This window comes from Lampetra fluviatilis, chromosome 5, assembly GCF_964198595.1.
Source record: "Lampetra fluviatilis chromosome 5, kcLamFluv1.1, whole genome shotgun sequence".
In the NCBI taxonomy this organism is placed as follows: domain Eukaryota; kingdom Metazoa; phylum Chordata; class Hyperoartia; order Petromyzontiformes; family Petromyzontidae; genus Lampetra; species Lampetra fluviatilis.
Genome location: NC_136279.1, coordinates 20,200,590 through 20,226,212, shown reverse-complemented (window position 1 = coordinate 20,226,212; position 25,623 = coordinate 20,200,590). Strand labels below are relative to the sequence as shown.

At 49.0% G+C, this 25,623-nt stretch overlaps 1 protein-coding gene across 1 annotated transcript in view; it reads right to left on the bottom strand.

Moving 5' to 3' along the window:
* LOC144932748 (roundabout homolog 1-like) overlaps window positions 1-25,623 on the bottom strand; it is a 159,215-nt gene that overhangs the window by 67,593 nt on the left and 65,999 nt on the right. Inside the window, exon 3 of the mRNA XM_078857151.1 lies at window positions 9,983-10,140. Coding sequence (XP_078713277.1) covers window positions 9,983-10,140 — 158 coding nt within the window. The remainder of the gene's footprint in view (window positions 1-9,982; window positions 10,141-25,623) is intronic.

Genomic DNA, 25,623 nt, shown 5'->3' with positions numbered 1-25,623 from the left:
AAAAATGGATTCGGTTCAGTTCGCTTATAAGGTGTGGCGGTGATTTCGTAGGCTCGTACGAGTCGCTGCCTCTGTAACTGCCGACCTCTCCACTTATAGGGGTCAGGGTTTACAGGAATGATGTGGGAGAAAAAGGGGATGTCTCCAGGCTAGGCTCGTCGAGTCGGTTACAAACCAAAGGGACACATAAGGGGATGCTTTGTGCCACGCAAAATGGCTCGCTTGGATTTCCACCAATTAGAAAAATCAAGACAAAGTTGCTCATTAATCTTTGTCACCGTCAACAGCCGACTATCCGTCTGTTGCTTTCCAAGCCACTGTCGCACGGCCACTGCTCTCAAGATTTGTCACGAGTCCAGGGACGCTGCCATGGTGTAAATGGTTGGCACACTGGATTGCAATCCGGAGGTCTCTGGTTTGATCTCCCGGCACGGCAGTTGAAACAATTGTCAGTGTCTTAAATGTCTCCCCCTAACCCAGCAGTATTAATGGGTATAAACTAAAAAAAACTGAGCTATTTTTATTTTACCAGGTAAGGCCCAATGAGCTAGAGGTTTTTTTTCAGAAGCGACCTGGCCACAAACGATAGCTCAACAAAGTGACTTATCATGTGTAAATGTATGGCAGCTTAAACACGTTTCTAAATGTGGAGGGAAAAACCAGAGGACTGGGAGAAAAATCCACGCGACCACAGCGAGGACATGCACACTCCAAATTGATAGGCGTCAGGGTCGGGGTCAAACCCACCGCCTCCTTCAAAACCAGGCGAGGTAGTGAATATCTCGCTACCACAGCGCCCTAACCACAGTTAGGTGATCGGGGCAGGTGGCTGTGCAGGGGTAAGAATAATACTCTTTATTATTTATACTGACCAGTGTGAAAAAGTAGGCCAAAATACCCTCTGGAGGGGACTCTCTGGAGCTCCCTCAAGTGGAGGCCCTTCCGCCAGCAGTGATGTGAGCAAGCAATTGCAGGGCTACACCTCTAGCTTTAGCACTCGTGATCAATCTCTCACTCGCGCACTCGCGCGCCCGTGCGTGTCGTCACGCGGCCGCCAGAGTTTTGATCCGCAGCTGTGTTATTTTTCTCTCGCAATCAGAGCCCTCGCTGTACGGGGGCGGCCCGCTCGCCGCAGCCGCTCCGGGGGGGCGAACGCCGCGGGAAGTGCGCCGTCGCCGAGGATTAATAACCACCTGGCCTGGAAATGAAACGCCGGTCCCCTCGTGCCGTTTCGGGCAAAGGGGAAGAGGAGCCGCCAACTGATTCACGCGAGATCTGTCGGGCTCCATCAGTCGAAGTTGGGTGGAAGTGACGCCTGTGGAAACTTGTTCCGCAACAAAAAACACTAAACTATGAACAATTTTACTTTTTACCAGATAAGGCCCACTGAGCTGTATAGTTCTTTTTTATAAGCGACCTGGCTATCACCAATGATAGTTCAAAGAAGTGGCTCTTCACGTGGAAATGTATTGCGGCCAAATACTCTAAACGGCATGTTGTTTCTAAATGCCGAGGTGAAAAACTGGAGGGCCCCGTAGAAAAATCCACGAAACCACACCGAGAGAGAACAAGTCAACTCCAAATATACAGCAGCAGGCGTCAGGGTGGGGATCGAACCCACGACCTCTTGCATACCAGGCGAGGTAGTTAACACCTCGCCGAGTGTGCGCCCAGAGCCGCAGTCGCTGGAGAGCGTTTTTCATCGGCGGCGCTCGCTTGAACGCCATCGCGCGGCGAGGGTCCGCGAGACGTGCGGCGCACCACGGCGCGTTCGCAGGGAAGCCGCGCCCCGCTCTGCTGAACCGCGTAGCGTGGGCTGTTACCATCGGGCCGACCGAAGCCTGTTTCCAACGAGACTCGACTTGTTTGGGAAGTGCATGCATTCCCATAAGCGCTCGGTTGTTTGGTCATGACCTGTCGCACAATGGGCCTACTTCAGCGAAGCATTGCGGCGGGTGTCTTCGGCGTCCATTACCGAGGGCGAGGAGAGAGGGGGAGGAAGAGGGAGTAAAAAAAAACCCGTCCAAAACCCCCGCGTGTTTTTTTTTCGAGAGACAGCACGCTCCGCGGTGCTTTACGCATCACGAAGCATCGAGGAATGGTTTGGATCCAAACTGGTGAACCGTGAACTCACAGGCAAGCATGATACATCTCAAATTAGCCTGTCCACCCAATAGCAAGAAGGGCCCAATGATTCAAAAGCCCTTTATCTGCGTTCGTGTCAGTAAAGGACGACGGACGGGGCCTCGCGTTTTCTGAGCACACTTGCCAAAGGCAAATGTTGTTGAGTTCCTTATGTCAGTGAGCGAGAACATTTTTATAGAAAGACAAACTACTGTGCTTAGCATTCCCAGGCCCGGAAATCCCCTACAATGCAGTCTCTGTAGAGTCTGGCCCACAGCCATTTATAACCACCGATCCTTTTTTTAGCACCACTTTTAAATCCAGCATCAATGCCATCGAGCAGCGATCTGAAGGCATTCGGCTCACACGCGTGCACAGGGCACACGTTAGCACTCGTGCACACACGCGCAAAAACATACATGCGCACGCATGCATGTATGCACGCACGATGTCACATACAGGCACAGACACACATTCACACGCTGGCAAACACACACACACGCGCAGTCGTAGACGCACGCACAGCTTTCACACGCATGCATGCACACACACACAGTTAAACACGCACACAAGCCACAATAGTGCAGTTGATGGCTATCAATTGTCTGGAGGGAAAGAAGAAGAAGAAAAACCTCAGCTAATTTAAAAGTTCAGTTAAAAGCCATACTTGAGTTGTAACGTTTTACTTTATGGCAGGTGAGATTGTTTCGTTATTTACTGTACTTTACGGGGGAAATAATATACAATCACTCAGCATGCGAGGCCACCTATTAAGGATTCATCTGGTGGACACAGACACTGTAAAATCTGCCCAACGCCTTCTTGGGGGGCGGGAAAGATGAATGTATGGCGTGCAATGGGGGGGGTGTCACGTAAATCTAATATTTACACGTTCGCCCACGCAACTTGCAGCGTACTCCCGTGTTGTAACACAGACGCCTTTTTTTTCACTCGCCGGGGACTTTTGACGAGCGAACAAAACATCGGGGGCCCTCCCTCTCATCAGGGCCCCTGAATGCCCCCTGCATTCATCCACGTTTGAAAAGCTTCCATTGGGTGGCTGGGGGGAGAGACACTGTAGGTAAAGCTGCTTTAAGGACTCCGAGTGTCGCCCGCTGATTGTGGGAGGCTTCCACGAGCACGTGGGGGCGAGCGGTCGAGGAGGACCGGGCCGGGCGAGTGGCGGTGAGGTTACTCGACGCAAGAGTCAACAGCTGCATTTCGGTAAAGAATTTAGGGGAGGAAAAGTACTCTCGCTCTCTCGCAATGCAAATCGTGATTGTCATGTAATGAGTGTTTTCTCCTCCCTCCAAAAGTGGGTTTTTTTATACGATACAGAGAGGCTGCTACTTCAGCCAGTCGACGTGTTGATGTCGCGGAAATTCAATGGCGATTTCCATCCAAAAGATGGGCTTGGTTAATCGAATTTAGCAATATGAATTTATTTTTTAGAATAATCAACGCATTTTCCATTTTAAAAAATGCTTCCGTTCATGATTTCGCTAAGAGCTGACGAAGTGTCTCTACTTACAGCTCCCACTTTCAATCACATTTATTTGTATAGGAGGAAGCAATACATTTATCCTGCTTAAAAAAAAATGCCATGTTTTGTTAAACTCGCATTTCAATTCAATTTTTCTATCCCCTCTTTCTCTGTCAAGAAAGTATTTGTATAAATTCTACAACTTTGAATTAAAATTCTTCATGGCAACCCGGCAAATACCCACGCCGCACTCCGTCCATTGACCGTGGATCAGTGCCACTTTTGTTTTTGAATTCCTCGCCGGGCGAAAGGATTTTCCGTACAATGCATGCGACTTGGCGGCACGTGTTTACGCAGCCTAATATATTTGCTACCGTACTTGACAGGACGTGAAACTTAAACTGGCAGGTACGTGGCTAACACAACGCCCGCAAAATGCCAGCGAGGTTTTGCTCGACCAGGGGGTGGCCGCGGCGTAAACTCGCTGCGGAAACCCGAGCGGCCCGCAGTTCAAAGGTTTTGCGTCGCTTGCCATGAGCTCAAAGTAGCGACGGCGGGCACGGGCAACAGCTACACCTTGATGTCGTGGCATACGACATCAAGGTGTAGTGGCCCAGCGGACAACATCTCACGCAAGCAAGAGGCTGGCTCATCATATCTCGCGGAGGATCGCTCCATTGGACAAAATAGTTCCGCGAATCGGTTTGCGAGTTCGCGTTTTAAGTCGATGTTAAAAAATCATAAAAAATCATGGAAGCTGGTTCGTAAGTGCGGGTATTCGTAAGTCGGGTGTTCGTAAGATGGTGTTTGTAAGTTGGGGCATGCCTTACATACACATCCCTGTCTATCCATATTGTTTTGGAAGGTGCTGTTGGTATACATACAGCAATGGCAGAGAAGTATTTGGTGGGCTGTTGTTGTTGTGGAAAGCACACACACCTGGCACAAAAAGTTTGCCTCCCCAGTGCTGTTCCACACACAGCATCAGTGTGCTCGGTTGAACAACTGAAAACCCATGCCAATTTCATATTCTAATTATAAATGGTGATATGCACCATGGTGAGGAATCAAATGTCCGGTTAGCGGTGCCTTTGATTCTAGTACAGCCAGCCCACGTGACGCTATAACACCAATCCACATACACAAACACACACATGTACCCACACACTCTAACGGACCACAGCCAGCCGCTACCCACACACGCTGAGCTCGTACAGGACCCGTATGAACTTATTTCCTGAGTGCTCTCTCTGTTGTGTACTGTAAAGTGACCAATTTTAATTATTGCAGAGTCACATTCGTATGCAATCATATCAACTCAGCGTGAGGTTAAAGGCCAACAATGCCCGTGGCAATTCAAGGATATGTGCATCTGTGCTTTTTTCCACCGAATTTATGGAGTGCTCATGAATAACTGGATGTGAGGACACACAATGTACCGCGATCCAGTGCACGTTACAAAAACTGGGCAACAAAGAGCCAAGCCTCGTGTGTCAAATGCCTGTCCCTGGACAAAGTCACCTATTTGGGTCAAGTCCTGCCGCAACACAAACCTCGAAAATGTGCTTCTACGTCAATTCCCAGCGCGTAAATAAAACATTTATCCGCAGCAGCATCTGAAGTTGCTTTCTTGGCACAGGACGCGCCTGGCACGGAGTTCATACACTGGCAGACAATGAGGCTGATTACCGCCGCCCTTGCCTTCCCCCGCGGGTCTCATTTCTTGATCTGTCTTGAGAGCGAGTTGCGTGCACACGCGGCTGTCGTCTTTGCGGTTGGACATTCAGGAGCCAAAAAACGCCGGCGACAAAAAAAGAAACCCGAGCACGTGCAGGAGAACGGGCAAGCGCGGGATCTCGATAGCGTATGCCACGACAACGAGGTGGGTGTTCGGAGCAATCACGGGTGTTTGGGTGGTTTGATAAAGAGCCCCTTGAAATTATCGCGACACCAGCAATGTCATTTCCCATTCGCAACGATGTTGTAAATTGCACCCAGAAGTGCGGTACAATGGCAGGCTCGTGCATTAGCCGCGAATGAACCGTGTTCGAGAAAGAGAGAGAGAGACGGGGCCAGACGGGGAGAAGAGATGGTGAGGAAGGGGAACAAAAAAAGAAGAAATACGGACAGAGTGGAGAGACAAACTGGACATTTCATCACGTCAATTACTGCAGCGGAGAAATGAAAACAGCCAGAATGCATTATGTCACCTCACAGCCGCTACGTGCATCAGAGCACAGACAGAAGAAAGCTCACCAGGAACGATTTTTTTTTGTAACCACAGCTAAGATTTCTCATCCCACAGCTCAGGAATTATATCTGTGAAGCAAAGCGCACATTTTCAAAGAATGTAATTTACAGCTACGGGAGGGTTTCATTACAAAAAAAAAGGATGTTTAAGAATTGAGAAATGGGTCATCACCAGGGGCACAGCAATCACGTCCTAATGCTTTAATCAGCACTTTTGTGGGGAGTTCGCTGGCTTGAGGGGAGGTGTGGGCAGCACAGGTCTACCCACTCTGTCCCCACCTCTCCCCCACCGCTCCACGTGCGCTACCCCTCCCGTCCCCTGCCCCCCCCCCCCATCCACGTCAGGTCGCGTCTTGGAGGCGACTGCTATTTTTTGGAGACGACCACGGACCCCCCCCCCCCTATCGGGACACAGACGTTCGCACACCCCCCCCCCCCCCCAAAAAAACTCTCCGTGCTGCCACCTGTTGCACACGACACGCCTGAAGGAACACGAGACGGGGCAACTTCGCGTCAGGGGGCCTCACATCAAATGCGTGTTTTTCCCATCGCGCTGCACATTTCTGTCCACGCATGATGTTAAGAGGGTCGAAAAAGAAAGGAACCATTTACGCAACTACTTCTGCTGCTGCTGTTGCTGCTGCTGCTGCTGCTACGGTGGTCAACAAACCCCCCCAACAATTCCCCACCCCCCCCAACCCCAGCCTACCCTCCCAGGTCGCTCGCCACGCTCGAACCTCCAGCAACGCCGGCCCCTCCACCACGTCCCACGGGGAAGCAGAAAGTTGAGCGGGGAAATTGACAGGCAAGACGGGTGTGAAAACAGCTATTTAAAAAAAAAAACTTGCTTCTCGTTGACACGAACATCACGAGCTTTTCGCACAAAGTCCAAAACCAATCTCGGTGCTAAAAACTTGTTTCGAGCAACCAAGGTGCTCGCTCGCACTCTGGGCCAGCCTTTTTCCCAGAAATGCAGCCCGTCTCAACGCACTTGTTTGCCGAAATCTAAATTTACTCCCGGCTCTGGATTGCACGGATCGCGTGGATGTTGCAGGGGTTAAACTTTCATCCGTCAGCGGCTCATCAGGACCAGCGCACGCCTGGGAATGCCTGCCACTCTGCCCCCACGCCTCGCGCTCTCTCTCTCGCTCGCACGCATTCTCTTTTGTTTATTTTTTTGTGTTCACCAATTATAGCCCAATCAAGCGGTCGGTATTCAGCAACCAAGGAGAATGTGTGCTTGCTGTACTCTAGGACCGCCAGTGCAGAGCCAATGTGTCTCGTTTTGGAATTACAAGCTATGATATTGCAGGGTTTTTGTATTTTAATGATATCCTTCAAGGGGGCCGATCTTGCACCAACCACTTTACAGCACTCGGCACGCCCATACAGGGGAGTGGTTCACCCTGTCTAACGCATTCTAGTGCATATTACGTTTAGTCGTATAATTTTGAGATGAGATGGGGTTCATGAAATCCAAAACCGAATTTCTACAATTTTGTATGCAGTCATCGGTGACTGGGGCTGAGGTTCTTTTAGCTCACTGAACACAAAACTGTGGCTTAGGAGGGCCTACACCCAGCAGTTGATAGATCATGGCTAAGGATAAGAGCTGAGAATGTTTACCTAGGACATCGGTAGTATTGGAGGATCTGGCACAGATTAAAATGTATTACACTTGCGCGCATTCTTAGGCTGACAGGTTCAAGCCCCACACAGCTGGTTTACAGAGCTTGCACAACACACAGACGCACTATCATACAAATAACGCAGAAGTGAAATATGCAAACTAGAATCAAATATAAATTGGCACAGTGACTACAAATGCATTTCATCGTTAATTCATTAATTGGCATTCAAATAGTTATTTTCTCGTGTATTCTTTTTTTTAACAGTGACCTTTAAAAAAAAACCCAACCGTAAATTTTCGATGATTTTTTTTACGCGTGAACTTCAATGCTAATCAAGAAAATCCTGAATACATTGTTTCATAAATATTTTATTACCTTGCAAAATTCTCACTTTCATTTTTTTTGCAATCTTGCCTTTAGCACGAATCAAAGGGCAGCAATGAAGAAACAAAGGCTGACAATGCTTTTCCACCACCTCCCTTGGCAAGCACTGTTCTTTAATTTCACATGGTAAGCCACATGGTAAAGTTTCCACATGGTAAGCCACTTCGTTGAGCTATCATTTGTGGCCAGGTCGGTTCTAAATAGAAGAGCTATATAGCTCAGTGGGCCTTACTTGGTGAAATAAAATAAGTTTATTTTAGTTTTTGTTCGTTTAGTTTAACGGAAATATACACATCATCAGCAGCAGCAGCAGACTTAGTCTATCCACTGCTGGCGGTCGTGCACAGTTTATGACTGAAATACTTTTCCACCATCAACTTGAACAAGCACTGACACTTTAATAGAAATATACACACCACCATCATTATTAACATTAGCCTTGATCTATCCACAGCTGGAAGAACACCTCCCCAAGCTGACAGCAATATAACAATGGTATAATCAATGTCTAAAGTATTCTATGTTCTAAATTGTACACTCAATCAATGTCGATGTGGTTTCCTTCTTTGAGTGAGCATGGTGCAGCCCTTAGCCTGTGGTGGAAATTCCACAGTCATATGGTGGGGGCAAGTATTTTCATTAGACGATCACTGTTGACTTCTCACAGAGCAGGACTCAATGTATCTACCGCAGCAGGATTGAACTTCCAACCTTCTGAAAGGAAGCCACAAACTCCACTGCTGTGCCACCCAGCTAGACATAATATACAGCCATGTACTGTACATAATAGACGAATATTTTTCAGACAAATGTTCTACTCTGGAGAACCACAGGCTCAACCCATTGTGTTTTTTTTTTGTATAATACATTACACCAGGGGCCAGATTCATATCTTATAATGTATTAACAGCAAGGGCCAGACTTACAAGTTGACAAAACAACCAATACACATCACCTTGGCGATTTGCCACACTGTTGACATGAAGACCACTGCAAGTTTTTAGAAGTATAAAAAAACATAGGACAATTGGAAACATTCGACACGTTAATACTGTATCTGTATTTTCCCAGTCATAAGGCAGCGTGTTGATGATGGAGTCAAGCTCTGCCAACGTTAACAAAGCACATATCAGGTCACTCTTCGGTTGCACTGGAAATACAGCATGGGGCACAGACAGCGCCTGATAATCACTGAGTTTAACGCAAGCCACAAATATGGGCTTTCACAGGCGCCAAGTGTTGTTACACGCAGCTGATTGGTGCAACACATGAAGGTACATATTTCCTTGATGCGCCTAATCTGCCTGCATCGCCCTTGCAATTATGTTTCCGCATAATCGCACAACTTGCAGGCACTGTATGTATGTTGAACCTCTTTCGCACCATACGTAACCAATCGTGCTAATCCAAGGTGTGGGGGAAGGACGAAAAACTAAACATAATAAGCAGTTCTCAAGAACTTAGTTTTCAATCTAGATACAAAAGTAGTTGCAGTGGATTCCTAATGTCGGAAGGAAGAGCATTCCAGACAGCCAGAGGAACGCACCTGAAAGCGTGCGATGCGGTAACCGTCTTTGTTTAATGGCTGACCGGAGCCCACGTGATGTTTAGGTGTAACAGAGCGAACTGACCGAGCACAATTTTCAATGGTACCCAGCGTAATAATTCAATCAATAATCTTTTTTTTTCAAGTTGTCTGGGTGCCTGGCGCAGGACGGCATGGTTCGTGAGTGCGGAGTCGGAGCGAGTCGGCAACCGCCTCACGAATAAATGAGAGAATAACGGAGTGAGCGCACTTACTGTGGTTTCCCTACTGCGAGCATCTTCAGGAGTTGAAGGTGCCCAGCAGTAATGCTGAAAGCTTCAGAGAAGAAATGCTCAACATGTCCTTACACCCCCCCCCCAACCTCCGATTAGCTCGGTTGGCTACGTACCGTTTGAAAGAAGTTCATTAGTTCAGAAGTTCAGTTCAAGACCGCACTTGAATTCCACAACGTCTGAAAGCGTCCACAAAGTGCGTCCGAAATCGTGGAATCGCCTGCCCCCACCTCCAACTCCCCCCCCTCTAAACCGCCCCCTACCCAGGCGAGGAGGGCGACCGCTCACTCACCCTGACGGCGTCGTTTCCACTGCGTAGAATCACACCGTCCTTCTTCCACGAGACGGTCGGCTCGGGGTGGCCGCGTGGCGGCACGCACTCCAGCATGGCCGCCTCCCCCGCCGCCGCCACCACGTCAGCCGGCTGCTGCCGGAAGTCGTCGCGTAGCACTGGGGGCAACGGGCACGGGCGAGAAATAAAAACGTCAGAATTAGATTTTTTCTTTTTTGCATCGTCATTGTCCAGGAAAGCACGCGTGTCTCACGTTCATCCGAGTGACACGTGATATGCAATGTCTACTGATGTATAGCTGCTCACGTGTCAATTGAACACGGTTCATATGTCAACTTACGTAACATATGCCAGTTTTCTCTGGGCCCCACAGAGTAAAATGCAATCCCAAACTATAATTCAGTTCATAACCCTTTGCTCTATTCCTCTGCTCTGAAGAAAAACTATTGCTTTAAACTTCAGATGGGCTATGCATTTTTCTGTTGTAAGGCAATGCTAATTAACGTGTTTTTATATATATATAAAGTACTTTTCCTCAACGTAATTTTTACGTATTATTATAATGCTTGTTTACCCAGGAAAACCTCACTGAGTCTCAAGACTATTTTTCAGGAGGGTCCTGCCAAGTTTTTGCAGTAAGGGGGGGAGACCTTGCTATGTATAATGCCAATTTAGTCATTTGCAGGAAATGTTTCAGTAACGGGAAGTTTTTTTTGGCCAATACCACTTACAATGTATGCTTGTTGATCTTATTTAGCGGGGGGAAAACGATATCGCAATCACTTAATTATTCGAGTAATTATTGGTCCTTACAATGTGCAGTAGTGTGTATTTATTTTGATTTTTTTTATTCTGCATACCAATGGATGCACACTCTACATGCATACACACACATGATACTGGAATCACATAAAAGCATATGAGCACACAATATAACCCCAAAGCCTTACATGCCTATACTTATGAGCGACAGCAACAAATTATTTTAGAATAAAACCTCCAAATGATTTGCACCAGCGTCATATTTGTATCATACTCTTATATAAGCGCACAACTTTATCTATCTGTGATGAATGCTGCACTTTCCGTCGTTTTCATGCGGGGGGCGCTGTAAACCTACGCGCACCCTGCATGAACGACGGAGGCGCAGGGACAGATGTTCGATTACGTTGCAATCGATCTGCAGACGGCGGTCTTCTCACACGGCCAGCAGCTCTATGTCGCCTTATCTCGATCCCGCAATCCCAAACAGGTGAAAGTCCGCATCGAACCGAACCCCCAGCAAGGCCATCTACTTAACGACGAGAGAAGATTCACACAAAATGTCCTTTTTAATGAAGTCTTCAGATGTAAAATTACATAAGCTTTTAATGAAAAAATAAAATTATCAAATTCAAAGCACAATACAATTCAATGCGTCGTTCGTGTGCAATTTTTTTAGTGACTTCCCTGGCCGAAGGCCGTAAATGGTTGTGAGGGGCGCCAAAGGTGCCCCCGAACAACCCCTAGTTTGAATATATACATTTGTACTAACCTTAAAAAGTTACGTAATAAGTGCAATGACGTCCTTACGATAACGGCGTAAATTAAGCTGTGCAAACTTGCATCTTGATTGATAATGCGTCAAACCTTTGTGACGACTCGTCATATCTTAACGTGCAGAACTAAAACTATCAAAAGTGAAGTCTCTCCCAGATATGTTCTTACAACTCAGTCTGAAGCCTGGACAGATAATTGACGCGTGATTAATTCTCACCCCATTCCTCAAATCAAGTGCTATAGCGCAAGACCCCATGGGGGAAGCGGATTTTTTTTTTTACGTCCAATAAAGGTGTTAAATTATCCAGTTGAGATCCCGCACACATAGCTTTAATTACGTATCTCGTAGAGTTTTAAAATAACTCCGTTGTTAGTCACTCAGGAATTTGGTATGACGACAGACGTAGGGCCTCGGTTATGCAGTTTGTAAACTTGTTAGCACTAATCCAGGCCTGGGAGACAGCGGAAAGCCTGCAACTTCTCAACTTTTTGAGAGCACACAGTGGAAACCAGAACTCCCTGATAAAATTGCAAGTATCCCGACTGATGGATGTTTACAATATGCTTTAATAAAAGCACCGCGTGCAAAAATACGGGCAGGGCTCTGAGGGATGCACGATATGAATCCTGAGACAGCTCAAGGCCCAGCGATATGATTTCCTCGGAGACGGAGGTGCAACCCTGCCTCCTCCGCTGCAAACATCGCATCGTCTTTTCCACCAATGAGAGTGCTCCCCAAATCCGAGCGAAATCCTTAATCTGTGTCTCTCACCCCCAGCCAACACACAACACAACCACACCACGTTGTCCGGCCCCAGTCGGCCTACAACACTGCCACACGACATCACCCACCCCCTAGTCAGCCCACGACACCGCCCCACCACATCACCCACTCCCGTGTTACCCAGAACACCACGCGACATCACCCACTCCCATGTGACCCAGAACACCACGCGACATCACCCACCCCCTAGTCAGCCCACGACATCGCCCCACCACATCACCCACTCCCGTGTGACTCAGAACACCACGCGACATCACCCACCCCCAGGTGACCAGGAACACCACCACACATTGCCCAACCCCAGGTGGCCCACTACACCACCCCACCTCCATCGCCCGCGGGCCACACATACTTCAGATTCAGCTCCAAATTCCGTCGACGACTTTATGGAGCAATAATTTCCATGGCATCGATTCATAGTTTTTATTTTATTTTACCCTTCTAAATTTAACTTGATTGCCTTATTTAAAATAAAAATTTATGTTTCACAAGAATGTCTGGTGCTACACGTACGTAAAAAAAACTCTGTATGGCGTAATGTTTACACGTCGCGTTGGCATGAATTGCTGCCAGAGCTATTACCTCAATACTTTTATTCAATTACAGCGAAAGGCGGCGGCTCACATGATAAACTATCAGAGCCCAGTGGCGCGCGAGCTCACGCGCGCGCATACTCAGACACAGATTGTGCCTGAACGCAAACACTCAAGGGCTTCCATGCAGACGGGCCCGCATGTCATCCATAAAAAAAACTCTCACGGACTGACTTTTCCTCCCCAAAGTGTCAGCAAGCTGAGGAAACAAGACTCATGCCTGCTGTTGCCAAGTGATTTTCCTCCAAGCCAAAGCAGGCGACATCAGTCATCTGGCTTGCCGCGGCCTAAAGTTACCAATAAATGTCTTACTTCTATGGCACGATTTTTATTTTATTTTGTACTTTTTGCCCTTTAGGTTTGGCTGATGCAGAAGTGTCAAGGGGTAAGCGTTGCAGAGTCCTGCTTCGGGTTGCTTGAATGTGGCACCGTGCCCATCAGTGGCAATGAAGCTCAGGGGCTACACGGAAAATTACCTTCATCTAAACACGGCCATCTCTGCCCAACATTGCTTCCCCTGAAACTAACATTCTGTGAACAAGAGTTATTTTGAAATACTTCCAGAACCCCGGGCCAGCATGTTCTTCTGTGTGGCCCCAAGAAAAAAAGAAAAAAACAGAGAAAATAAGGGAGGTGTGGAGGAGGGAATGAAAGAAGTCGGTTTTAAATAGCTGAGGCCTTTTCAGAAATGGTTTATGGTAGTGACTGTGCATCCCTCATATTTAAGTGATTAAGCAGAGCAAGGAGGCTGGCAAACAGCCGTGCACATTGTCATGACTCCCTGTTTAATGTGGCCTAGTCGAAGAATTAACTGCAAATAATGACCTTTTTACACACACATCATTCATTTGTTTAATGTTTAGTTACCTCCATTGTCTCTCCCTTTTGTTTCTTCCCACAAATGTTTAAGTGCTTTTCAGTCAGATAAAGCCAAGGGGCCCTGCTGATACAATCTGCATCATTATTATTTCTTTCGCCGTATAATGTTTCGCCTTGCTTGGTCCATCATAGGAGATGTATGCAATGGTGTTCCACTGCAGCAGCGCACACCTCCATCCCTCTCCAAACAAAGACAGAGATCCCCTGTATAGCCTTAACAAACCATTGGGGCAAGTGCTACTCGTGAGCACCTATGAAGGCCGGCACGGCACACAAGGGGGTGGGCGGCCAGCACCAACGCCCGGCCGCCTTTGTCTCCCTCGTGGTAAAGTTTAACACGCTGCACCAGGTACTCATTTGAGGCCGAGTCAACCTAGGGGAGGCCCAGGACCGGGTTCAGATAATGGCCACTCGTGTTGGTGGCCGCGAGCGGGAATCGAACTCGGGTCACCGGGTTCGCAGCGCAGCGTAGCGCAGCACCGCCACTGCAGGACACAGGCGCGCACACCGACGCCACGGTGGGTGGTCAAGCCGCGAGGTCGAGGGGGGAGCCCAACGCAGGGACGACGACGAACCCGCTGGACGCTTCCCAATGCGTACCTCTATTGCAGGGGGGTCATATTTACGTCGGTCATTGTGTGGGTGGCTGGGCGGCTGGGTTTTCCGAGCGCTCATCGTGTTCACCACCGAGCGGGTTTGTAAGCGACAAAAACGCATCTCGAAATGTGTGTACGGAGCTGAAGAGTTAACTCAAGTTTGCGTCGGGTAATCTCCCGTTTTGAAATTGCCAAAAGGGGCCGTCTGCTGTAAAGTGGACCCAATAACATCGCTCACAACAGCGGGCCAGTGTCTGCTGGTATGACAATCAATACTATTACACCAGTTTAAAATGTATATTTACATTTCTAAAGAAAATAACTTTCTTACCTAAACAACTACAGAGGTGGCAGGTTCGCACAATGTGCTATGAGCCCGGTGTCCTGAGTGCAAACCAGGCCTGAGTTCAAATCCAGGCCATGGCTAGCAACAGTGGCGAGTGATAGCTGACCTCGTCCTGGGCCTCCCTCTTCACCAACCCACACTGGCCAGTGTGGTGAAGTATGGCCAAACAATCCGCAACACCTACACAGCACCGCAAGGAGGCCTTCATCCAGCATTGGACAAACATAGGCCTGTCAAAGATAGCTGTATTTTCTGTTGAACAACTAGAACAGCCTATATTCTCAAAATGTTTATTTTAATGAATCTTTAAAGGCTCTCATGTGGTTAGATTTTTTAAAAAGTCTTTGATTTGAATGGGACATTTTTCTGGTAATGATACATGCAGGCACACACACGCAGGCGCTCACATGTGCACACACTCTTTCCTAATAAACAAACAATGAATGCGGAAAGAACCACCAGCCAGACAATAGTCTATGAGTCACCGAGCACGACAAACCAACACTGCCCGTAATTTGTTCCGTCTTCGTCTGAGCATCACGTCCGCCAACAAAGTCCCATCCGATTAATGATTGCTCATTTGACTCTTTCCACATGGCCGCCTCATCGGCTTCCCCGGTGCCCAGGGTCAGCCTCGTGGGCTGAGGGCCGCTGCGATCGTGTAGCCTTAACATCCGCTATTTGTTCTAGATTTGAAGCTTTCGTGACTGCAATGATTCATATTCTTAGGTTTTTTCGGTAAAGTCACGTTGGTAAAAACATTAAAAAGTAAAATAAAATAAAAATAAAAATCACGACGTTTCGGAGGCAACACAAGCTTCCGTCTTCAGGTGGTACCGTCACAGCCACGACAGCTGTATCAAGTAAATGAGAGATTGCAGGAGCCCCACCACCTTCTCCCGCCATTATATAAACGCAGTGGTAACTCCTGCAATCTCTCATTTACTTGATACAGCTGTCGTGGCTGTGACGGTACCACCTGAAGACGGAAGCTTGTGTTGCCTCCGAAACGTCGTGATTTTTATTTTTATTTTATTTTACTTTTTAATGTTTTTACCTACGTGACTTTACCGAAAAAACCTAAGAATATCCGCTATTTGGTTTAGATTCATTACGCAGTTCCACCAGACTGCTTGAACTTAAACCGAACACGAGTGAAGCTGCGCATTCAAAAGAAAGAAAAAAAAACGAGAGCCTCTATCCACATCGGGATAGTCTCCCTCGAGTCGCATAAAGTCTCGACATTTCCCGCAGGCGGTCACAGATGACACTACATCTCTCCGCTTCCATCCCACCCAGGAGCGATTAATCACTTGGCACGGTTATTCAAACAGTCAACCGGTAATTGCTCGCAGATGTCACGGCGCAATATCTGGCCGCCCGCGAGGAACGTTCGTAAATTTCCTCGCGCGGACCTCCGATCAGTTTTATCCACCTTCGACCCAAACGGCCGCCTGTCAAGCCCCGTGCATCTGGCTCATCTCGTACGTTAAGCCGCGTTTCCATTTGTCCCCGCGCCAACGGCGGGCGTGAGGCCACCGCGTTGGCCCTGCGTCACTGTCATCATTTGTGTCCCCGACGTCTGCGGCACCGGCAGCGAGGTCCGTTGCCAAGCTGGAAAAGGGCACGGGAGACATGGGGATTCCCACCCCCCTCAGCCCCCCCCCATCCCCCCGCCCCCCCTCTCCCCGGCCCCCCAGCCCCCCTCTTATCGCCGCACGGCACCGTGCGGTTTTAACCTCCGGCATCCGTGCCGTTGCGCCTCAGGGCCCTCGCAAACATCAGGCAAAGGGCGGCCACGGAGCGAGCGGTGGGCGCAATTATTTCGTGAGATAGTTGGCAAGGGGAGCGGGGGCGGGGGGGAGAAGATGACGGAAAAAATGTTGAACAACCAAAGGAATGTCAATCTGGCGGGGGAGCCGTCTGCCGGGGTGGGTCTTTAACAGCCTCTCGCTGTTTACTTTTTCATGTTTTTGCATTTTCAAAGAGGTTCAATAAATCAATCAGGAACATATTAGGGTCACTCAGCGTTTGAACCCCATGGCCTTTGAATGCCAGATGAACCCTTTTATGATTATCAAGATGGGAAGTGGCACTGTTCCACAACAACCTCCTTGTGCTTGCTGACCTCAGTGTAATAATCATGATCCTGCCTCTTTTTGTGTGGGCAACAAGCTGTGCGTGTCACGACCACGACGACAACACGAACAACAACAACAAGCAACGATTAAACGGCAAACTACAAACAGAATACACTCGCCAAAAGCCGCCAACCCTTCCACCACCTGGCTCACGACATCGACAACCACCCCTCGGCAGAGAAGCACCACCACCACCCACTGTGCACACAGCGAGTGGCACAGTGGCATGACTGCCAGCCCGACTGCACGCACACACGGGGCAACCTGTAACAGACTGTTGGGGCAAGTGCTGTTAGCGAGCACCTATGAAGGTAGGCACGGCACACGAGGGGTAAGTGGGCAACACCACGCCCGGCCGCCTTTGTCTCTCTAGTGACGATGTTTACACATCGCACCAGGTATTAATTTGAGGACTGAGTCGACCTAGGGGAGGTTCAGATAATCGTCGCCACTGGGTGTTGGCCGTGAGCGGGAATCGAAGCCGGGTCGCTGGGTTCGTAGCGCAGCGTAGCGCTGACCACTACACCACCGCTCTCCGCACGCACACACAAACGCAAGCACACGCACACAACGACATTGTGAACCCGGTCTGTCAGTCCATTACCGCAACGGACACCACGAGGCGCAATCAATGAACGGAACACGTTTGGCAAAAAAAAAATGCAGTGAGCAATGACTGATGTGGGGAAATAGATATGCAAATAACAGCAAACATTTAGCGGGCCCGCACTTGCTCAGTCGCAACAGCGGCAACACTTCTAAGTGTACTATACGCGTACGGTATTGAACGCACAACCCCGCCAGGGCAGTACTTCCAGTTTTCGTTGAATGAATGGAGAACCGAGTTAAATAGGGGGTAATCGGCATGTTTGCTCTTTTGTTGAATCACCATCGGCTGTGATATGCCCACTCTTGGATGACGGCCTCCCAGACCTCCTCCCCAAAGCCGTGGTCTCGGGATGCAACAATCCATCGAGCTGATTTCATGGCCTCCGTCCCCGCTAGTGGTTTTTGTCTCCTTTGCCTGCAACTCCGTCATTAATCTTGACCGCCAGTCGGCCTCCCAATCCCACTTACTTTTCCGAACGCTCGATAGGATGTCTCGAATTTCCGAATGTGCTCACGGTCTTGTGTTTAAAGTTTATGTAGCATAAGTAGCCAGTGAGGGGGGCGGGCTTTGAAATGGCTCCACCATGAGGGTCAGCTGATGTAATTTCTGCGAACAAAATGATTCAAGGGTCCATTGATGAACCTGAAGCTAAAATGACGACCGCCGCATGTAATTCAAGCGATACGCGCGCACGCACACACACACCGGTGTACACACGGCAACTTTGTTTGGTGCCATTTAATTTCACCCTTCCCTTGTTTTTAAACAACTCCTCCGAACGAGGTCGCTTTAATGGCACGCTGATAGTATCAGCCATGGGGTGGTAATCACAGCAGCAGTAAATTTAATATCCCTGTCTCCACTTGGAGCCTTGCCCCCCGGCTTGGTGCTCCCCAGACCCTCCCCCACCCCACCCCTTCGCTGCCGCCGGTGGCCCCCTGGGGGAGGGTTTAGGGCTCACAGGGGCATCGTGACGCTGGCCTCACTCATATACGCAAGTCAACTGTGCGCAGGGTCGTCCACGGAGGGGGGGGGGTGCAGGGCCCGGGGACAATCACACTGTGTGGGCCCCACGCCCGACGCCTGCAAACTAAACCGGAAGTATTACATCTGACACCGTGACGTCGAAGCGCGAGGTGCCCCCCAAAACGCGGGGCCCGGGGCAGTCGTCCCGATTTGCCGTAGCCTAGGGACGGCTCTGCCTGCGCCACACGGTGTCCCACGTTCGACCTCGGGCGTGAGTTATGCAACACGTTCCCAGCTACTGAACCACAAAAACCTTTCGGAATGTGATGCCATTTAATGATTGTAAATGTCTCCGCTTGTCACGCTGTTTTACCATGAATCAAGAATTTATGAAAATTTCGTAAAGTTATGGGGCCGAGGTGGCTGGATGACTCAGAGGTCAGCGCCTTGAGCAGGAACCATTGAGACACTGGGTTCGAGTTTGGCTTTCAGCCACCTGTAATTAAACCGAGATTACAAGTTCGTTGAGTTTGATCGTCTCGGCCCAGTCACCAAAGCCTAAAAACACCCAGCACCATCATAAAACATTTGGTTCCTCACTTAATTTTACTACATTTCAGGTCTGAAAATGGTAAATACTGCGTCGACTTTGTCGTGCGACGAACATTACCCTGCATAGGAATGCGTGGGGAAACAAAATAAATAGATAAACAAAGTTCAATTTGTCGGCAGAAGTGTGGAGCCAAAGGGCGTCGTGACGTTTGAAGAGGTTTCTAATCAGTGCCGCGACAAGCCACCGTCACGTCAGGGCCATCTGTCACCACCATGTGCCTTTCAAGATGAGAAGTGGGACCGATAACCATCGCAGGTGTGGGCTTAAACAATCCGGGGCGCTCCGTGAGACCCTCCGATTGCAGCCTATTGTCTCGGGGAGGATAAAGGTCGTCACCCAAGTCAGTTTGCACCAGTGATCTCCAGCCCCGTGACCAGCAGGACAAGGCGAATGTTTTAAGACTCAGATTCAGAGTTTGCCTGCTTTCGAAGAAAGAAGAAATCCTGCTGGAAAACATCGGTCCAGAAAAGCCCACGGGCACGCGGGACAAAATATTATTTTAGTTTTCGTGGTGAAACAGACTCTCGTCTGTCTATTATTTTATTGCCGACAATCCATAACAATAGTGCTTTATTCATTATGTAACAGTCTCGCAGGGTAAGCCTGCCCCGCGAAGCAAGCCCTGACCACGGGCAAAAGTGGCCAGCCAACTGCCTGGAGAAGGTCGATCTGGATGGTATGCCAACTGAGCTGTGAGTGGAAACGCGCAGTGAAGCTGGGAACCGTGAGGGTGCTCGTCGCGACAGCAACAGAGACCAAGGCACAAGGGTTTTCCGTGTAGTTTTACATTCTGTTGAGCCAAGTGCCATGATTGCCGACACGGCACTCTACTCATTGCAGGTTAAGTCATACTCGGGGGAGCCTAAGACCAGTGCAGATATCGATCACCACTGAGGTTAGTTGACCATAGTCGGGAATCGAACTTATATTGTTGGGTTGAGAGCACCACCGTTCCCACATGGGGATGACAGCGAGCACAAACACATGCACGCATGACAAAGATGTAACGTTTTCTCGGTCTCAAATGAGTATTGGTTGGGGCTCATTTTACCGCCAATCTTGAGTCAGTGGAGAGGATTTCTAGTTTCGATGACAGGGATGGATCTTTCCCATATAACGGGTGTTGACTTCCCACGCACCAAGCAGCGATCACCCGCAAGCACTCATTTTACCGGCCCCCGGTGGGACACGAGGCTGAGTTCATCCTGACCAATGATTTGAACTCGTGAAAACGGGAACCCCGCTGCTCCACCAACTGCGATAAATCCAAGCCTTGGGAGATCACGCGCGAGCGGCTTGTGTTTTAATAGAGTGACATTTCAGCTGCAGCAGGAATGCATTCATCATCGGGCCTAGACACAAAAGACCCGACGGTGGCTCCGATTCCTGCCTTAGGTTGAAACGCATCTCAAATAAAACACGGGCTGCCCACGTCCCCGCCGTAGCCTAGGCACTATTCGGGACCGTCGCGCAATTATCTCCGGCGGGTCCCCGCATTTTTTTCGCACGTCGGCACACACGTGGCGTGACATTTCGCTTTACTTGCACCGACATCAAAACAAAAACGGGGGGTGGGTGGGGGCGGGCGTGTTGGAGGGATCATTGCTCTCACGTTCAGACTCCAACGAGAGGAGGAGAGTTCCTCCGAAAAGAAAAGGGGCCCTTCTTCTTCTTGCCTGCGCACCCACCGACGAGGGAGCACGTGTTTGTAATTTCCGCCACCGGCAGCTGCGGCGATGGCAAGCGAGCGCAGCGTGCTGAGGGGGGGGGGGGATCGGCTTACGAACGAGCGCGAGCCATGGAAGGATGGCCGGCAGCTGTTTGGTCATCGGCAGCGAACGGGCCCCCGCAAATAATCACAAAAGTCTTTTACTTTACCGGGCGAAAGCCACGGCGAGTTTTAAAATGGGTTTTTTTTTTTTCCAGGAGAATGCTGCTTGGGATATTTGGCTGCATCTTTTTTTGGTGCGGTGTTCTTTGAGCAAAAGCGGGAGAACCTGGAGAAACCGTATGTGCACGTGCCCGCAGAGATAGGTCAGTAGCCTAACTGCTGTACTACCATTTTCGTGGACCACCTTGCAGCCGGTCGAGAGTATACCACCGTGCCTGGCGTGCCCCCGTCAGGAGGCCGAGTTTTTTTCCACACGTCTCGACAGATTTTAATCCCACATGCTTTAAAAAGCATTGCTCCCGGTGTCGAGTGAGCCAACGGAGCAGACGGGCTGATGAACGCTTTACTGAGAAACATTTTAAATGCCAATCCATCGCTCGATGACCTTCATTTGTGAGCAGGTGAGACCCCCATTGACTAAAACAATTCTTTTGCAAGGGAGACTCGAAATAAAATATCAGGAATATATATTTTTTAAAAGACAATGTAATAATATCCAAAATGTTAGGCATTAATGATACGTAATTCAATTGTATTGTGAAATAAATTAATTAAACAAAGAGCTCAACATTTTGCTCACCGGTTGGAAATGCTTAGGTAGCCGTTTTGAGGTCCCTTGCGTTTCTGCCACCCTTGCCTCAGCCGAGCGGAACGAGCCCAGACCCGTCGGCTAACCTCCACGGATTAGGCCCCGGATAATAAACAAAGCACCAGCCAGCAAGTCCCAATGCCCTCTTCCACCCCCCCCCCACCCCCTCGTGCAGAATGAAGTTTATACAAATATTTAAAAAAATAAATCCTACACATAATACGCGCGCATGCAACAGAGACTGTAAGACCCGTATGAGCGTTTAGACGCTGCGATTTTCGAGACATCATGAGGGCAGGGCTGCCTCTTACAGCCAAAACAAGTCCCAGATCCTTAACTCTGCACACTCGCAGAATTCTTTAAACGTAGCCTCGACAGGTTTTTTTCCCGTAATTTTTTCCTTACAATATTCTTAGCACTGCACGTCGATTTGTGGACGGTGTATGATAACCGTAAGAATTTATCTAATGTTGCCAGGTGAAAAAACATTGAAGTGATGTCGATAATAAAGGTGTTGCACGAATTTCATAATGACCCCAGCTGCTGTTTTAAAAGGATGCCACTCATCGCTTAGGTGGTGGTAGTGTCTTGGGTACATTTATGTAATTACCCACAATTGTGAAATTATAACATTATCCTTCCATCAAACAATTCCATGAATCAATGATTACGATGTTAAGGATAACGAAAAAGAATAGGAAAACCCGTAAGCTTTTAAGGGTACGGGGGCAGAAGCGACGCTAAACGCACGCGACGCACATTTCACTCGGGGCCCTTGTTGTGCGCGCGAGCCGCTCGTCGTGTGTGTAAAACATACGCCACCGTCGATTACCCCACGCCGCACCAACAGAGAGAGCTGCACCTCGCAACCTAGCAGCGCGAGCGAAGAGGACGCTGCAACGCTGCACCGCTGCACATTTCCGCTCGCCCAACTTCCTCCCGGGAGGGGCGACCGTGCGAGCACGGAAGACTTAAGCCTTCCTCGCCATGCCCGTTGGGGATGTTGGGGGGGGGGGGGCAATACACACGGAGCGGCCACCCGGTGGGATGCAGGCCAGACTGGGGAGTCAGAGCCGTCGCGTCGTAGCCAAGCGACGCGTTGTCACGGCCGTGTCGAGCCGGGACCTCGGCGACGTCATGCTGCGTCGAGCAGTCTGTGTCGCTGGATTTCCCCGACAGCGCGGGACGCTGTGCCAAGTAGGGCCGAAGAGGAGCTTCCGACATCGCCAGCCGCTCCGATGCACTTGACTTTGAATTAAGTGGATCCGACTTCAACGAGACATCATCTCTCTCTCTCTCTTGCGAGAAAGGGCCTTGTGGAAACTGCTTGCGAAATTAAATTAAATAAAGAATGAAGAATCCTCTTGACCCTGCAATTATTCTAGTTGTTGTAATGAAATGTAAAAAAAAATCACAAAAGGTTAAGAAAATGTATACGTATTTCAATCAAATAAAGCAATGTACAGATTGATGCTGCTGTCATTCCTAAATTATTATGTGCTGCTCCTCAAGACCCACATGCAGTGCGCACGCGGGCGAGCAAAGGCTACTCTTGAATGTCACGTGGGAAATGTGTCTTTTCCGCAAACAAACGGCAGCCGAAAAGAAAAAAAAACGTCAAAAACGCAAAACATCACTCGCTCTCCTCAGAAAGTGAAAACACGGCCACATCAAAATGTAGCAGCACCGGAGCGTAAGGGGAGAAGGGCGTTGGAGCGGCGAGTGCTGAGTTTCGTGGTTGCGGGCGACAGCACGGCAATGAGGGCCTGTCACACTCGCCCGGGCCACACACCACACAAGCAACCCGACCAACGGACTCAAAAAGAAACGACGGACGAAGGCACACTCGTTATATGGGCCCCCTTGGCTCTCGGGATCAAGGCCACCGTGTGCCGCCAGGCATGTGCAAGCAGGTCGTGAATAATGGTTTATTACGGCCGGCAGAGACGGGCCACCGAGGCACCTATTATAGGGGCGCGCAAAATAACGAGCGAATTCCGTGGGCCGAGGCGACAGCAACAATGCCCCATCGTACAGCAACAAGACCCGGCGTTCATTGGTAATGATGCCGGATGTCACCAATTGCAGATTTTTTTGTTAGTTCAGGCCAATGTTGCCCCTTTTTCCAAAGCCGAGGAGAATTTTCATGGCAGTGCATCTGTTATCGCTGAACACACTGCCATCATTCATTTGTTGACATTTTCCTTAAGCAGGTGAGAGCCCATTGAGAAAACAAATCTGTTTTTTTTTACGAGGGTGGCCTGCCACAAAGGCAAGGTTGTAAAACAAACAAGACTTCACAACAAAATGTATTTAATAACGTACAAACGCAATCCGTGGGCATGTGACCACCTGATGGACTAAGACCCACTCTGCAATTACGACTGACTCACGCTCCCAACAGCTGAGGCAGCAGCTGGTGTAGAAATGTGTCTGTGCTGTTCTCAACTCTGGTGTCCTCAGAGTATAGTCTATCCGTCACATCTCAAGCCAGGTTATGACAGTTTTAGAACTTATAATAATATCACACTTTATTTGCCTAGGAAAGCCTCACTGAGGCATACAAGTTTTTTTTCCAGGAGGGCCCTGCATTGGCATGTTTGACCAATTACATTAATTAGTGTTTTCCTTGCGGGGTGGAAACCTCAGTACCTGGAGAAAAGCCACACATGTGAGATGGTGACACTCAAATATGATCATGTCAAGAATCCACTTCTGCTCTGCCACGTCCTTTCCAAAGCGCAGCCCACGCCTACAACAACCGGTCATGCAAAGCAGCCTTCGAGTTCAAGTACTCCGATACAAAAAAAACTCAAGACGAATTTACGGACACAGAGGCAAATGAAGTCAAACTTTAACCAGCTCCAACAACAGCCATACACCGTGCTAAAATCTTTTGAAATGTGTGTTCTCGGTAAATGTCAATTACACTCCGATACAGCATGTCGCTGCAAAAAAAAGAAAACTGTGCAATCTATGTTTTTTGTTTGGTTTTGGGTTAATCAGCGCTCCTCCGTGTCACGAAAACAGGGCCAAAACACGTCTGCTGATTTTCGCTCCGATTACAAGAACTCGCTTTCCCCCAGCTCCACTCCAAAGGCAGTGACGCGCACACACACACACGCACGCGTTCTCACAAACATACATACATGTGTACATGGGCAAAGAACTCCACCAGTTCTTGGTTATAGACGCTTGTAAAAGCGTTGTTAGCGAGCGCAGAACCAGATGTATTTGTCAGGCCAGGTTGGTATACCAATTGCCACGAATGGGCAATAATTTTATTCGGGCATGGAGATTGCAGTGTGGTGCCCCAACCACGGATCAACCATTCCCCATTAGCAAAGACATTCATACGCACACACGTGCATGCATGCACTCGGAAGCCCACAATGCGTACACACCCACACCCACAGATCCACACGCGCAGATTCTTACACCCACACACACACAGATCCATACGCAAACACACCAAATGGTCCACATGCCCACACATACACACAAGTGTGCACGCGCGCGCACACAAACGCACTCGAACATGCTCAAACATGGGAATACATGCACACGCAGTAACCAGAAGCTTTTCTTGCTCTGATAAGCCTTACACGGGGGAATATCTGTCAGGGAAATTAACTTGTCAGAGTCTGACGAGAGAGTGAGAAAACAAAAAAACACAAAGAGAAAGAGACGCACACGGAGAGAGAGAGAGAGAAAGCGAATGGAGGCAGGGGAATAGTGAAAAGAGTGGGGAGTGAAAAAAGTGGGCGAGAGAGGGACTCTGCGATGGGGAGAGTGCGACGGAGGGAGGGGGTGAAGGCACAGAGAGAGAGAGAGGCAGACATGGACGAGTGAAGACAACAAGGATGGAAGGTGAGGGTGAGGAGGGGGTGTTGAATCAGGAGGCAGAAGGGAATTCAGAAAACATCAACAACAACAATGAAACAAGTGCTAACCTAGCTGCAGCCATCATCTGGCAGCTAATTTAAAATATATTGTAAAAAAAAACAAAGAAAATATGCTAAAAGAAACGAGCGCAATTTTTTTTTAAAACAAAACTCCCTTTTTATGAAGCGTGGTAACACGAGCTAATCCGG